Source organism: Periplaneta americana, chromosome 12 (assembly GCF_040183065.1).
Source record: "Periplaneta americana isolate PAMFEO1 chromosome 12, P.americana_PAMFEO1_priV1, whole genome shotgun sequence".
Taxonomy (NCBI): domain Eukaryota; kingdom Metazoa; phylum Arthropoda; class Insecta; order Blattodea; family Blattidae; genus Periplaneta; species Periplaneta americana.
The window spans coordinates 101283128-101299362 of NC_091128.1; the positions used below are offsets into that span (position 1 = coordinate 101283128).

The window sequence follows — 16235 nt, forward strand, 5'->3', positions numbered from 1 at the left end:
AATTTGACCCTTATTAATCCAGAATTTCAAGCAAACTCACCCAAGAAATTTTCGCGCCATCAGTCATAACTATTTTCCTGATTATCTGTTGTAATCTAGAATAAAGAGTGTCTATATAGTTCAAATAACTCTTAATAATAATGTAATATGCGAAATTGGATTAGAAGAATACAGGAACTGTCCAGAAAAATTACATCCATTTCCTACTAGTTTCGAACTACTGAGAGAAAAATCAAATCGCGTTTGAGTGGAAATAGGAATATTCTTCTTTCTGACAGCGTGCAGCCTCAGAAAAATATTAACACAAACTGTGAAATTTATACTAGATATCAACTCCAAAAGCATCAGAATGATTACGGACAATGATGAATTCAAGGGCGCCTCCAGGAGATGTATTGAGGGGGGGACTGTTTCTAAGTTGAAACTCTGTTCTCAGCCCCGGAGACTTCAGGCAGGCCTATATCTAACCTATTTTGCTGTAATTTTAGGATCTGTATGTCCCGCCCCGTGACGTCGTGGTCTAAGGCATCCTACTTAGGACTCGCGTTACGTAATACGCGCTGATACGAGTCCTCATGGGAGAAGAAATTCTCTCATGAAATTTTGGCTAGTGTATGGTACCGGTGCCCAATCAGCATCGTGATACACCTGGGGAGCTAAAATAGGTAGCGAAATCCGGTCGCGAAAACCAGCTATAAGGGTTCGGGGATCATCGTGCTAACCACAGGATATCTCCGTTGTGGTTGGATGATATCTACCTCTGCTTCGGCATGTGAACGTGAGGCCAGCAGCCAGCTGCTCGGTCTGGGCCCTTAAAGGGCTATAGCGCCACGGATTATATGATAACTTTAGCTTAATAAAACTGAACTATAATTAACAAACAATTCACTTATATGTAATTGAGTCAAAACGATATTGGTTCTGTATCACATAGATGAGGATTTTCCGCTTTAAAAACTGTGAAGGAACATTTTTACGTAATCTATTTCTTGAAATTCATATATCCATGATGCCCATAATGTCAGGAACTATCCTACATGAAATTTAATAGAATATTCTGTTGCTATTAGATGAATAATGATTACTCGCAGAAATTCTAGCTACAGGTAACTTCCCTTCTAGCGAATCTACTGTCTGGGTTTTTTATTATTGCTGATGTTTTCACTCCTTTGTATTAATGTTATCTGCTGCTTTACCAATGACTGACTGACTCATACTCTCATCTCTAAAATTTTAAACGAGTGAGGCCTCGAAGTAAAGCTTCGCACAGAACCTTGTAATTGTTAACGACGACCCTCATAACAACTGCATAATGAGAAGTACAAACTACTACCACATTTTATAATACACAGATTAACTTTACACGGCCACCCTTCCCAAGGAATACAACCTGGAAACATCACTGACGCCGGTTATGCGCCAAAGAAAACAAGGGACATCGCCGAGGCGTTTTTAAACCTCCAAGTCTCCATTTCTCCGGCGGGATTCCAGCCCAAGACCAAGAATTGTACAAGACTCCAAGTCTAGGCGTCAAAACCTCACCTAAATAATAGATATATTATATGCATTTAAAACACTGGAATGTAAAATGTTGAAAGCTAAGAGGAAAAACTGTTACAGACCGGTTTTTCCACAAGGAAACACCGCAGTGAATATTCATCGTTACAGAGGAACACGATAAAGTGTATGAAGATTAATCGTAGAAATACTCTCATTTAACGGAGTTTCTCAAGCTTCTTGGCAAACACCGTAATGCTTTTCTCTCATTACGTAACTTTATGAGGGGTTGTCCTTGTTACTTACTATGCTAGCCAATTGATTATAAGTTTAAGGTGTTTCAAACTTCTCAGAGATAATGAATTAGAACAATAAAATACTTATTACTGTACTTCTTTCGACAGGGAAATAAAGCCGTCTCGTAGAAAAACTCTGTCCCTCATAGAGGGCGTCCAGGTAAAATTTGTTGGCCATTTCGAACTACTACTACTACTACTACTACTACTACTACTACTACTACTACTACTACTACTACTAACACTAGCACTACTCTTAAATACATATTTATTATTTGTCAAAATCGTTAACAATACTGAAACAAAAAATATGTAACTGAATTAACAACACAGTAAACAAGAATATACTGTATGTATTATATGATGCGTAGTGGAGGGAACGTAGCCTACTAAAGAATAGATGAGCAAGAACTGGATCGATGTGGTTTCTATCCCGGATAGAATAAGGTTATATTTCTTCACTGTAGCCAACGTTCAAGTCTCTGCCTCACTCTTATTAATGTTGGAGGTCTATCCTAGAGGGGTAAAAGACGCTATGACCTTGAGTTAGTCAATGACCCTGTTTCCAATGCACTTAACTTATGGCTTTCATGGGAACCGTCATTTTTACAGAACGGTCTTACGTTTTAGTTGCCCTAAACATTAGACTTAAACGCACTTTATTTGGAGAAATGGCTGTTCGAACAACAACAGTAATAATAATAATAATAATAATAATAATAATAATAATAATAATAATAATAACTATATTAATATAATACCGCTTATTATTATTATTATTATTATTATTATTATTATTATTATTATTATTATTATTATTATTATTATTATATTTTAAGACAGAACTCATGAACTTCTGTACTACAAGCGGAAAGCGAAACACTGTGAACATTATCATGATCATCAGATTACATTGTTATCATCTTCTTTCTTAATACCCTTAAAAACCGGTAGATTATGTCAGGGCGGATTATATAATAAAGCACAAAAATTACTACGGTATATTAAAAATTATCACAGAAAATGACAAACATCGGAGACTGCTTAGGTATATATATTTTTTTCTCTGATGTTAGTTGTCAATTTTGTTAGAGTTTACATTTCTAATGAGAATGTCTATGAAGCCATACCTGTTTCGAGATTACAAACAATGATGAATTCAGGAGACTGTGCGCTGCTCAAGATTTCTCTATCCCCATCCCAGGGGGTGTTAAGATACATGTAAACTATTTCAGCTTAATTTTAAGCCATCTGTGACAAGTTTAACTTTAACTTTGTTTCAATTACATTTTATCAATATAAAGCATGCGTTGTGGTTCTCGTTCACAGACATTCTCTCTGCATAAAATGTAATATTGTACATTAAACGTTAAGTACCATAATGCTAGTGTGAAGCATAGTGTTTTATCAGAAATATTACTGCTACTACTATTAATAATAATCTTAATGATGATAATAATAATAGCCTAATCCATAAAAGAGTGCAATCACTGCCATATAAATGTGTAAAATGGATTAATAACTGTATTCCACTTGCTATTTTATTTCTCCTCCCCCAAGAAAAAGTGAACGAAAGCGATTAGATTACAGAATTTTACAATAATAATCTCCGCGGATAATAATTACTGCTATTATAAGTTAATATGCAACTTACCCTGGGATGACATGAAGCTGCAGGATTCCTTGGTTGTAGAAATCTACCCATTGTTGGATTCATTGGATTATTCACAGTTTTCATTATCAAAAGTCTCAAAAATAAATAAATAATCTTAACCTAAAAATCTTTGGTAATGAACGAAATTCGTACGAAGACACGTTGAATTATGTAGTAGGCCTATATAAAATCACTTATAGCAAAAATATACGCGAATATGCCGTTACAAAATGACGAAGATTCAATGTAATAGCCGTAAATAGCAACAACCGAATATAACTAAATAAAAATGACTAGAGAGTATGTTCTTTTCTCATTAACCACTTTCTGACACTGCGGAAATGCCACCACTTCTTCATGTTTTATTAAATAAACACTACCGCACTACACCCAGCATTTGAACAACTGTTAACACACGTCGTGATGCATGGACGTCGAGCTCCGTTATCTGCTCGTACACAACCTCTTCGCACTACGGCAGGCAGCCGAATGAACAGAGTACAAAAAAGTGTAGCTATTATATTTCCCAGTGACGTAGAGCTTACATCACACACTGGTTACGAGAAGCTCATATGACGATGCCGAGGAAATACAGAAATACGACGAAAATGCACACAAGGGTAACTACCGTAACGTGCATCACGGAAATGTGTTATCCGTGTTATCACAGCTGGGAAGTGAGCAGATCGGAAACACGGCTATATCCAGCAAATAGCTCCTCGTCTGTGGACTCCAGTTTTGCGTCAAATATAGGGAAATATAGAACTAAGGCCGTGAAGGGGATACCCATGGGGGATGCTGCATTAACATTACATGTTATAACCTATAATGATGACACTATTCTTATCCGTGACATAGAAGATTAACGACGAAATCTTCTTTGAAAATGTAATAAAATTGCTAAATAAAATAAAAATCCAAAACAGCTTAGAAACAAGGGATGTACAGTAGTGGCAAAAAAAAAACCGAACCGACCCTTGTAGCTGATTTCAGAGCCTTGTTCACTCCAGAGCACGATAGACTGGTAACTAAGACTTTTGTGGTTCGAATCCTGCCTGGGAAGGAAACTTTATTTTGTTCCTTATTCAAATGCATTCTCAGTACTTTTCGATTGCTGATAAAATTCATGTTCTGGGAATAATAAGTTAATTAAGTAGTAAAATATGGCTTTTTTTGCCACTACTGTATGTGGCTAGTACAGAAGGGCAGAGCATAGTTGCGCCCCACGGTCAGATAAAATGCAGCAGATAAAAAAGGGTCCCTGTTTTGTGGGCATGGTTGCGCCCCGTTCCATCAGGTAGAGAAAAGGAGCATGGCATAGTTGCGCCCCGATGAAATAGGTAGAGAAAAAGACACTACGGAAACTCGAGCCTCGTAATCAACCAACTTTATTGATTTCTTATGCGATTTAATATTCATTATCGATACCATTAAAATGAACACCATGGAGTTGGCAGTACTTTATTAACTGTTTTTCTATTGTTTATGCAGTGATTATCAATAGCCTACCGTTAAAATGGACACCATGAATTTGGCAGTACTTTATTAACTAACATATTCAAATGAGTGAGCCGTTGGAATATGGGGCCTTAGCAGTCTTGAAATTTTATTAGTGATTTTCACACCGTCTGTGGCGTATAGTGAGGTTAATTTAAAATGAATGTTAAGTTTAGTGAAAAGAGTTAATAATTCACAATGGTTCTAAGTTTCAATTTTCGAAACCCTGTACCTAGGGTTAAGAAATCGATGTACAAACAAAAAATGCAGTTCATTTATTGTGTGTGATCGATAAAAAAGTGTTATTTTAAATAGCAAAATTAATCATATGCTAGGCCTACCTGATTTCAATGCGGCTATCACTGTAATATTTTTAAGTAATTTATTTAATTTATGACAATCACTTTCGTGTGTACTATGCCCATCGGGGCGCAACTATGCCATGTCCATTCTGCTACCTGATTTCTTCGGGGCGCAACTATGCAATGTCCCTTCTGCTATCTGATTTCTTCGGGGCGCAATTATGCCATGCCTAGGCCTTCCAATTGACCGCGGGGCGCAACTATGCCATACCGGTACAGAAAGGAAACAGGGAGAAGGCAAATGGAATGACACGAAGAAATTGGAAGATATTAACAATAAAGAAACGATAGCCAGACAGATGGTTATCTATGCAGTTAGACAGATAGGCAGGTAGTTGCTAGATAGGAATTACAGTAGACCACTCTTATTAAGAGACTATCCCTCTTAGAGATTGATTTTTCTTAGAACCGATGTAAAAATCCATACAACAAATACACTTTTACCACCATATAAGGACCACTCCTCTCCCCGGTCACCGATCAGTCATTTAATAGCAATTTTCTTAATAGTTTTCCCCTATTAAGATACCAGATTTCAAAATTAAAAAGCAATATTATAATTTTACAATGCAGTAGTTTGCTGCATTAAATACATTCTGAGAACTTGATAAGAGTAATGTGTTTATCTTCCAAGGTTAAAATGAAATTTGACAATGTTAACTATTCGTGCTGAATGTCCGATCATTTAATACTCTAAGGCAACGAATCCAAACTCTAAACGGGGACGCTTTATATTCATCCGTCATAGCATCAACGCTGCGCGGTGTCCGGCGGGGAAGAAAGGGGTTTAAGGGGTTAGGTACAGCTTACAGCAGTAAAATTTTTTGGAAAAATTCAACATTTTTTCTCCATTATTGTATCTTGTACAATAATGAAAATTGGTATGTATAAAACACTGTCCTTCTGCTATATGAAAAAAAAAGAAAAAAAAATTACCATTAAAAAAAATTATATATATATATATATATTCTTTTCAAAATTCAAAATGGTGGCAGTTCACTGTGGAGTGATGAAGCGTTTCCCTCATAACTCATAAACTTGTTAACTTTTTCATATTCTCTCTCTTCTATTTTATTGCTGCAACTAATGTTTAAAATATCATGCTCTTTCAACTACATTCCTTAATAAATTATATATATATATATATATATATATATATATATATATATATATTGTGTTAGAAGAAAATATTGGTATTTGACCATTTTATCAGACAATCTTTCAAAGGTAGAGAAGTGATCTTGCATCATATTGTAGATATGACATGCATAAATACACACAAAAATTTCATCACAGAATGTTGGATAGTTTTTGAATTATGTGGGAAACGTTTCATTACTGCACAGTGAACTGAATTTTGAAAAATAATATATATATATATATATATATATATATATATATATAATTTTTTTTAATCGTAAAATATTTTTAATATAAAAGGACAGTGTTTTACAGATACTAATTTTCATTTTTGTACAAGATATAGTAATGAAGGAAAATAATGTTGAATATTTCCAAAATTTTACCGCTGTAAGCTATACCTAACCCCATAAGAGAAGTCATATGGCTCCCCGTGAGAGAGTAGAATTCGCTCTTGGTTGCCTGCCCTAAGGAATGTGGGAATTTATAGATAGAAGTAGGTTGTTGTTAAAGGTTGTGACCACTGCACATGGCTGTCATGGTCTGACCACTGATTTTACCTGCACAGCACTTGCTCCCTTGTAACAGCTTTATTTCTTTTGGCATTGTTTAAAGCCGTTACGAGTAAAAACATGTTCAGTAAAACGAGACTAGTCTTATCGTTGGACGATTGAGTCAAAGTGATTCGCGAAAGTGAAAGTGGTTTTCTGAGAGAAAATTAGAGGAAAAATTTAAATGGGTCAAAACTCATATTAATTCAGCTGTAAAATCGAAGGAAAAATTAAAACCGAGTCGAATTTCATTTACATACTGCGCGACTGAAGAACATAAATAGACTTCTTAATACATTTTATATTGATCTGAGAGAGCAACGGTGAATTGTTCAATGGTTGAGCTGCTTGGACTTTCTCCATTGCTAATTTTCAAAATTGTAGTACAACGTTTCGAAGATCCCCACAGTAGGTTTTCATCTGACAACGAAGAGAGATTCACTCTTCAAAACGTTGAGCTACAATTTTGAAAATTAGCAATGGAAAAAGTCCAAACAGCTCAACCATTGGATATTTTATATTAATGGCGGGAACTTACCGAAAGATAGTTTAGAGAATTAAATTGTAAAATAATAATAATAATAATAATAATAATAATAATAATAATAATAATAATAATAATAATAAATAACGTAGAATTGTTTTGTACACAACTTATTATAATTAACAATACATTCCAAGTTATTCTATTTTATATACGTACAGTAGTTTAACTATAATAATAAATAATGTAAAATGTTTTGTACATAACTTATTATAATTAATAATACATTCCAAGTTATTCTATTTTATATATGTACAGTAGTTTAACTATAATAATAAATAACGTAAAAATGTTTTGTACACAACTTATAATTAACAATACATTCCAAGTTATTCTATTTTATATATGTACAGTAGTTTAACTATAATAATAAATAACGTAAAATATTTTGTACACAACTTATTATAATTAACAATACATTCCAAGTTATTCTATTTTATATACGTACAGTAGTTTAACTATAATAATAAATAACGTAAAAATGTTTTGTACACAACTTATTATAATTAACAATACATTCCAAGTTATTCTATTTTATATATGTACAGTAGTTTAACTATAATAATAAATAACGTAAAATATTTTGTACACAACTTATTATAATTAACAATACATTCCAAGTTATTCTATTTTATATACGTACAGTAGTTTAACTATAATAATAAATAACATAAAATGTTTGTACACAACTTATTATAATTAACAATACATTCCAAGTTATTCTATTTTATATATGTACAGTAGTTTAACTATAATAATAAATAACGTAAAAATGTTTTGTACACAACTTATAATTAACAATACATTCCAAGTTATTCTATTTTATATATGTACAGTAGTTTAACTATAATAATAAATAACGTAAAATATTTTGTACACAACTTATTATAATTAACAATACATTCCAAGTTATTCTATTTTATATATGTACAGTAGTTTAACTATAATAATAAATAACATAAAATGTTTGTACACAACTTATTATAATTAACAATACATTCCAAGTTATCTTAATTTATATACATACAGTAGATTACTAATTATTCGTGTAAAAAAGCCTCCCCGATTAAGCAATCACCCCTCTAAAAGATCAATTTTACAAGGGACTATCAGAGGTCGATATTGTTATGTTTTATTTGACGACGCTCGCAACTGCAGAGGTTATATCAGCGTTGCCGGATGTGCCGGAATTTTGTCCCGCAGGAGTTCTTTTACATGCCAGTAAATCTAATGAGATGAGCCTGTCGCATTTAAGCACACTTAAATGCCATCGACCTCGCCCGGGATCGAACCCGCAACCTTGGGCATAGAAGGCCTGCGTTAGACCAACTCGCCAACCAGGTCGACTCAGTGGACGATCAATACAGCTTTCACTGTATGTAGAGGTAGATGTGTAACTAGTCTTGGTGAGTAGAGAGGTAGAGAAATAGCTAATAATACTATTAAATCGGTAGTTTGATCGGCAATAACTATAAGGTAGGAATATAACTTAGTTATACTTTTACAGGTAGGTAACTAACTAGATATGGAGATAATTAGCAAAATAGATAGAAGAATCCGATGCTGACAGGTGGACCATCCTGCCTCCGCCCTGACAGAGCCAGATCCAATCCTCGGATAAGTACTTGATAACCCCCGCGGTCCGGAACCCCAAGCTCTTCATGTATCAGCATCAAAAACCCGTGTTACCGCCAAGACTTCACCCAAATCTATTTTTAACTATTGTATGATACATGAATTGGAGGGAAGATGGAATTGTTAGTGAAATGACAGTGTAAAATGGGAGTACTCCGAGAAAAACCCTCTGCAATGTAGGCTTTTTCGAATATAAATTTTATAACAACCTAGACGGGGATCGAATCCAGGCCGCCTGGATAGAAAACCAGCGCGCTAAAGCCTGAGCCGCAGATCCGGCAATAAACCAGAATTGTCGAAGGCACCAACTCACGAACTAAGGTTGCGATCATGTGAGGGTCCCGAAGCCTTTGAGTATGCAATGATAGACTATAACGCTATCGCACTGTTAAAAGCAGCAGATGTCTGATAATTATTACTGCACATACTTTCAATACTAATTCAAGAAATTTAAATCATTGATAGAATTTAAAAAAAATAATATTTAATAGAAAATGTTCATTTACATTAGCTTGATTAACTTTATGCCAACTTAAGCTTACGCGTTCCATTAGATTTCACGTCCATCAATGCGGGTTCCTAACAAGAAAACTCCGATTACATTCTACTTTATAAAACAAGTTTCCAAAATGTTTAGTTCATGACAATAAAAAAATATGTCCGCAGCAGAACTCCTTCAGGGAAAAGGAAGATCGTAAAATATCTAATGAAAAATATATAGGCCTAACTTGATGTGAATTCAGACAGTTTATGAATGAGACAAATGACACTATACTAGAATACTGCCTTTAGTACGCTTTTGTATGCACAATCTAAAGACTTTTTACTAGGTTATTTAACGATGCTGTATCAACTACTAGGTTATTAAGCATCTATGGTATTTGTGATAGCAAGATGGAATTTGGCAAGATGAGGCCGAAGATTCGCCATGTGAGTAACCTGATATTCGTATTACAGTTGGGAAAAACCTCAGGAAAAAACCCAATCAGGTAGACTACTCAGCCAAACCCACGCTCGAGCACAGCTCCGGATCAGCAGGCAAATGCGGTAATTACTGCTTTGAGCTTTGCCAATGGCTCGCACCTAAAGACACTAGCTGCAATGTAGCTAACCCTTTGACGCAAAAATTGGTCGCTCTTCAGAGACCAAGTCCCACTTCTGTGTTTACACGCGTGCGTTTTACATAGAGAGATTCGAAGCCCGGTCTTTGTAACGAGAAGAAAGAGCTCTATCGCTAAGCCATTAAGGCTTCGTAGGGAATAAGTCTTTTTGTGAATACAGATACGTCGTCGCTGCTATGACTTGTCTTCATCCTCAGATCTCGATGCTTAATATTTCCCCGTGTGAATCTCGCGATAATCCGAACGACACTCAGGAAAATTCACACTACAGGAGAGCGATAATTTTCCGTGTCAAACGGTGTGTAATGATAGTATTTAAATAAATAAATACATAATGAATCAATAAATGAATGAATGGATGAATTAATAAGTAAATAAATAAATTTAAATGAATGAATGAATTAATTAATTAATTCATTCATTTATTGATTCATTATGTATTTATTTAAATACTATCATTACACACCGTTTGACACGGAAAATTATTAATTAATTCATTCATTCATTCATAAGTAAATAAACATAAGGAAATAAGGAAATAAATAAATAAGGAAATAAGGAAATAAGTAAGAATAATTGAATGAATCAACAAATGAATGACGAATGAGAGGATAAACGAATGAATGAATCTAAATAAATGAATAAATAAATTAATTAAGAAATAATAAGTAAATAAGAAAGTAGATAAGTAATAAATAAATAAATAAATAAATAAATAAACAAATAAATAAATAAATAAATAAATAAATAAATAAATGAATAAATAAATAAATAAATCTGTGGCGCCACATCTCATAGAGGACAAAGGCCGATCATGACGACTATTGATCTGACATAGATGAACGATCATTCAGCCAGTACAGGAGAAACGTATGATGATCCCCGCGAGCCGTTATAGCTGTTTTCAAACCGGATTTCTCTAATCACTATTTATCACGATACTCAGTGGGCATCAGTTCCATATGTTTGCCGAAATTTCATAAGGAAACTTCTTTCCTCATGAGCAGAGGGCGGATCAGAGTGACCAGGTTCCGTGACTTCATGTTACTGATGCAGAGAGCAGAATGTCTCGGCACGTGTTCCCTAGGTACAGACAGTGAGTAAAGAATTATACAGTACGTAGTAGGAATATCATGTTCCGCTTCGCAAACAGGTGGCGTATGCTACTACTAGTAGAAGTAAATGCGAAGTTATTATGTGGGAATACGACTATCCGATGAACTATTACTTATAGTAGTGGCCTACTGGAAAGAGATATTTACTAACGTGTGAGACGATAGAAATGGTGAACCACAAAACAATGGCAATTGTATTTTCTAATGCCATGGATATTTTGTGGCCTAATGGTATCAGGTATAATAATGTATTTCCTTTAGCCATAGATGCTGAGCCCTATATGATAAAGACGGCCAAGGACACAAAAATAATGTATCCTAAGTTGGTTCACCTAGCTTGATTAGGAGATGGACTCCATAGGATGGCGGAAGTAATTCACTCTTCTTATAGTGACGTCGAGCTTTATAGGTAATGTTAAGAAAATTTTTCTGAAAGCACCTTCCCGAATACAAAAATTCAATGAAATCGCTCCCGGGGTTCCCCTTGCACCAAACCCCATAATAACAAGATGGAGTAGTTGGCTGGACGCTGCCTTCTATTATGCCACATATTATGTTCAAATTGTGAAAGTGATCAATAATTTAGATTCTACAGAGGCACATGCAATTGAAATAGCAAAATCCCTCATTTCAGTTGATTTTTTCGAGCAGTTTAGATTTCATACAGAAGAACTTTTGTCACTTACCGAAAGCCATAACGTTGTTACAAACATCTAATTTACACATGCCAAAGACTATAAACATAGTGGAAGAAGTAGGTTATCTGTAAAACTTAAGGAAACCAAAGCCGGAGAAGTTACGAAAAAAGTGAACGAGAAACTTCAGAATGTTAGTAAAAAATAATTATTTTTCAATCATGTGTGGTGTGCGAGATATGTTGCTGCAAAAACAGAGCTCTCCAGATCAAAAAGTGAAAGAAAAATGTCAGATATTGATATAAGTTAGTATATTATTCGTATGCACCTATTACGTCTTGCGATGTCGAAAGGAGTTTCTCACGATATAATTTTTGTTTAATTGAGAGACGCAGAACGTTCACTTTGGACAATCTCCACATGTACATTATTGTCCACTGAAATGCACAGACTACGTAGTATTCACTTTACACGCAAGTACAATATAGTGTTTTATAACGGAATTCAAATTCACAGCCGTCATGTACAGTACAGTACACGCATTCTTGCAGGTACGCGCCCGTCGTGTACTTCTGGAGTCACCGTCTCTGCTTCAACGTAAACAGACTAGGCCTATAGTAAATGGTGAGTAAACTTGTAAGAACAGTCGCTCTGATCCGTCCTTTGCTCATGAGGATTCGAACCGGCGCTAAGACGTTCTAGACCACGAGGCTAGGACGCGGGTTGATGATAGTTACACGTATGCGTTTAAATTGATATCCATTTAAATGACATCACACTTTTGCAGGAACTAAATGTATAATTAAAGTGATAAGAAAATATGTGATCTTTATATAGGAAAAACTTAAGAATTACCAGATGTCCAAAGTGAAAAAATCGCGTATAGATTAAAGTGTAAAAGTAAAATTAGTTATAACGTTTAACACTAGATTTAGGAAGTATGTCCAAAATAATGAAAGTTTTACATACAGTCTACAACTGTTCAGAGACGCATTTCTCTAAAAATTGATTAAATTGCAAGGTTAAAAATAATTGGTGTGTTATTCTCCAAATTATCAACATTTGTCCAAGCATTAGGTCTACTAAATGAAAGAAACAATGCAACAAGGACAAAATATTTGAGCAGATATCACTAATAAATTGTTTTACCATCTCAATCATATGAAATTTATGGAAAATTATCTACACATGTTCAAGTTTATAATATTAATCAGTTACAAATTCATATTGCAAGGCAATTACAATCGTTGCACAATTTCCGTATTGTAAAATTTTACTATTTTCCTTCCTTCAATGTTTATTTCCAGCTCGCATCCTCTTTGTTCTTCCTTCTTTCTTTATTTCCTTATCCTTATCGCTTCTCTTTTTCCTCTTCCCTCTTCCGCGCATCCTTCCTTTCCTCCTCCTCCAATTCTTATTTCCTTCCTCCATTCATTCATAACTTGTTAATTTCTTTGCCATAGTACAAAACGAAGAAAAAATTTTTGATTATATATAAATTGGATACTTCTAAACTGAAATACAGAATGTGATTTTTAAGAAGGACCATTTGTGATTATGTATAAATAGGCCTATATTTCAAAATTGAAATACAGAATGTGATTTATCGGAAAGGCGATTTGTGATTACATTATATAAAAATATACTTCAAAACTGAAATACAGAATGTGACTTGTAGGAAGGGCGATTTGTGATTACATACAACTATACTTCAAAATTGAAATACAGAATGTGATTTCTAGGAAGGGTGATTTGTGATTGTATACAAGTATACTTCAAAACTGAAATATAGAATGTGATCTGTAGGAAGGGCGATTTGTGATTATATACAAATATACTTCAAAACTGAAATACAGAATGTGATTTGTAGGAAGGGCGAGTTGTAATTAAATACAAATATACTTAAAAATTGAAATACAGAATGTGATTTCTAGGAAGGGCGATTTCTGATTATATACAAATATACTTCAAAACTGAAATAAAGAATGTGATTTGTAGGAAGGGCAATTTGTGATTATATACAAGTATACTTCAAAACTGAAGTACAGAATGTGATTTGTAGGAAGGGCGATTTGTGATTATATACAAATATACTTCAAAACTGAAATACAGAATGTGATTTGTAGGAAGGGCGATTTGTGATTATATACAAATATACTTCAAAACTGAAATACAGAATGTGATTTGTAGGAAGGGTGATTTGTGATTATATACAAATATACTTCAAAACTGAAATACAGAATGTGATTTGTAGGAAGGGCGATTTGTGATTATATACAAATATAAGATTAAGATTAAAGATTTATTTATTTAACCTGGTAGAGAATGTGATTTGTAGGAAAGGCGAGTTGTAATTAAATATAAATATACTTAAAAACTGAAATACAGTAAGTTTATGCGATTTGTAGGACGGACGATTTCTGATTATATACAAATATAGCCTATTTCAAAATTTAAATACAGAATGTGATTTGTAGGAAGGGCGAAGTCAAAAGCACCTTCCCCTTCTGCTCATAAAAGTCTCATTTCAGATAGGGATGACAGTTTTTTCCTTTATACCGTACATTTTCTTAGAAACAACTTTGTGAATGTGCACACTGATATGATTATATTGCGATTACATCTTATCAGCAACTTGATGTTTGTAAAACTACCTATCTTGGGTTTCAGACACAGTTTCGGCAGCATAGATAGGTAAGTATTACGTGTTAATGAAAAAGGTTCTGCGTTTTGAGCTACATTTTAAATTAAAATTCATAATATTCATTTAATACAGTATTATCTGCTCTGAAGGACGTTTCTGGAACTAAACCACCTCTGTGTTTAACAGAGTGATAAAATAATGAATCTCTCACTGCTTTCAGTAGCGATAAGAAAATTTGTTAACAAAATACCTTTGAACAGTTTACTTTCTTAAATCACTGGAAGAATTTTGTTCTCACTAAAAATTTAGGGCTTAATTTATCAGAAAAAAAACAAACAAACATTATTGTATAAAAACTCCAAAAGGAAGAAGAGAAAATTAAACGATGAAATCGTTCAAAGACCGTCGGTTTACCTTAAACTCTAATACAGTCTTCACTGGAGAAAAATCGGTTGGACTTTCCAGCGTTTGCTCCTTTACCGTTCTAAAACAGCACAGTGCGCGCTTGGAAATGTTGTTTCGCAATATTATATTGCGACTGTTTCAGAGTGTTTAGATTATGTTGAGGTAAACTATTGTATTATCAAAGAATGGTGGTCAATTTCACTAAATTCTTACTTACATTTACAGTCTTTCCCCTTTTCAATGGTCGTTTAGCCTTGTTGTCCTCCACAACTGACGATCTTCCACACTTCCTCTCCATAACTTTATTGCTCTATGAACCTAACTTCACCACACCGAGCCATACGAGCTCTTCCTCCTTTTCTATTCTGCAAGATGTTGGCTGATTATGGTATGTAAGCCATTTTTCCTCGTTCATTACTGATACGTGACCGTGTCGAGGTAGAAACTTCATTTCCAGTATATACAAAATAAGCCATTTGCACCAATTACCACTTTAATATTCTCAGTTCATGTAAGCAGCATTCCACTCCAACCATCTCTTCTTTTTCATATTTTCTTATCATAAGATTTCGTGATTTTCACGGATATAGAGAAGTGTTACAATTATGAAACAGGGATACAAATATGAAATAGTGTGATATACGACCTGAGACTTGTATTCTAGCGGACGCCTTCCAAATTACTAGCACTAATACCTTATAGCCTACTCTCTTTCCAACCAGTCTTCGGACTGTTGACTAAATATATTTTTAATATAGTTAGAATATGTTCAGTTTCCTAGAGAGCAATTTGGTGTTTAGATTTTTTTATTTTATTTTAGTATGTTATTTTACGACGCTTTATCAATATCTTAGGTTATTTAGCGTCTGAATGAGATGAAGGTGATAATGCCGGTGAAATGAGTCCAGGGTCCAGCACCGAAAGTTAACCAGCTCATATTGGGTTGAGGGAAAACCCCGGAAAAAAACCTCAACCAGATAACTTGTCCCGACCAGGAATCGAACCCGGGCAGACGTGCTAACCGCTATTCCATAGGTGTGGACTAGTGTTTAGAAAAGCAACGGAACTGCACATGAGAAAGTTGTACGAACTCATTGGCAACCACATCATTGTTACGTACATAAATTGCAAGAGGTACA

The 16235-nt window shown here is 34.3% G+C and overlaps 1 protein-coding gene across 5 annotated transcripts in view; it reads right to left on the reverse strand.

Annotated features, from left to right (window-relative positions):
- Window positions 1-16235, reverse strand: part of LOC138710729 (uncharacterized) — a 306886-nt gene that overhangs the window by 36233 nt on the left and 254418 nt on the right. Inside the window, exon 1 of one of the 5 annotated variants that reach the window (XM_069841802.1) lies at window positions 15314-15409. The exons of 3 other annotated variants lie outside the window; for them this stretch is intronic. In XM_069841802.1, the coding sequence (XP_069697903.1) occupies window positions 15314-15394 (81 nt within the window). In that variant the 5' untranslated portion in view covers window positions 15395-15409. Of the gene's footprint in view, window positions 1-3447; window positions 3947-15313; window positions 15410-16235 lie in introns of those variants that run through there. One more of the 5 variants, XM_069841801.1, reaches the window with a different exon arrangement.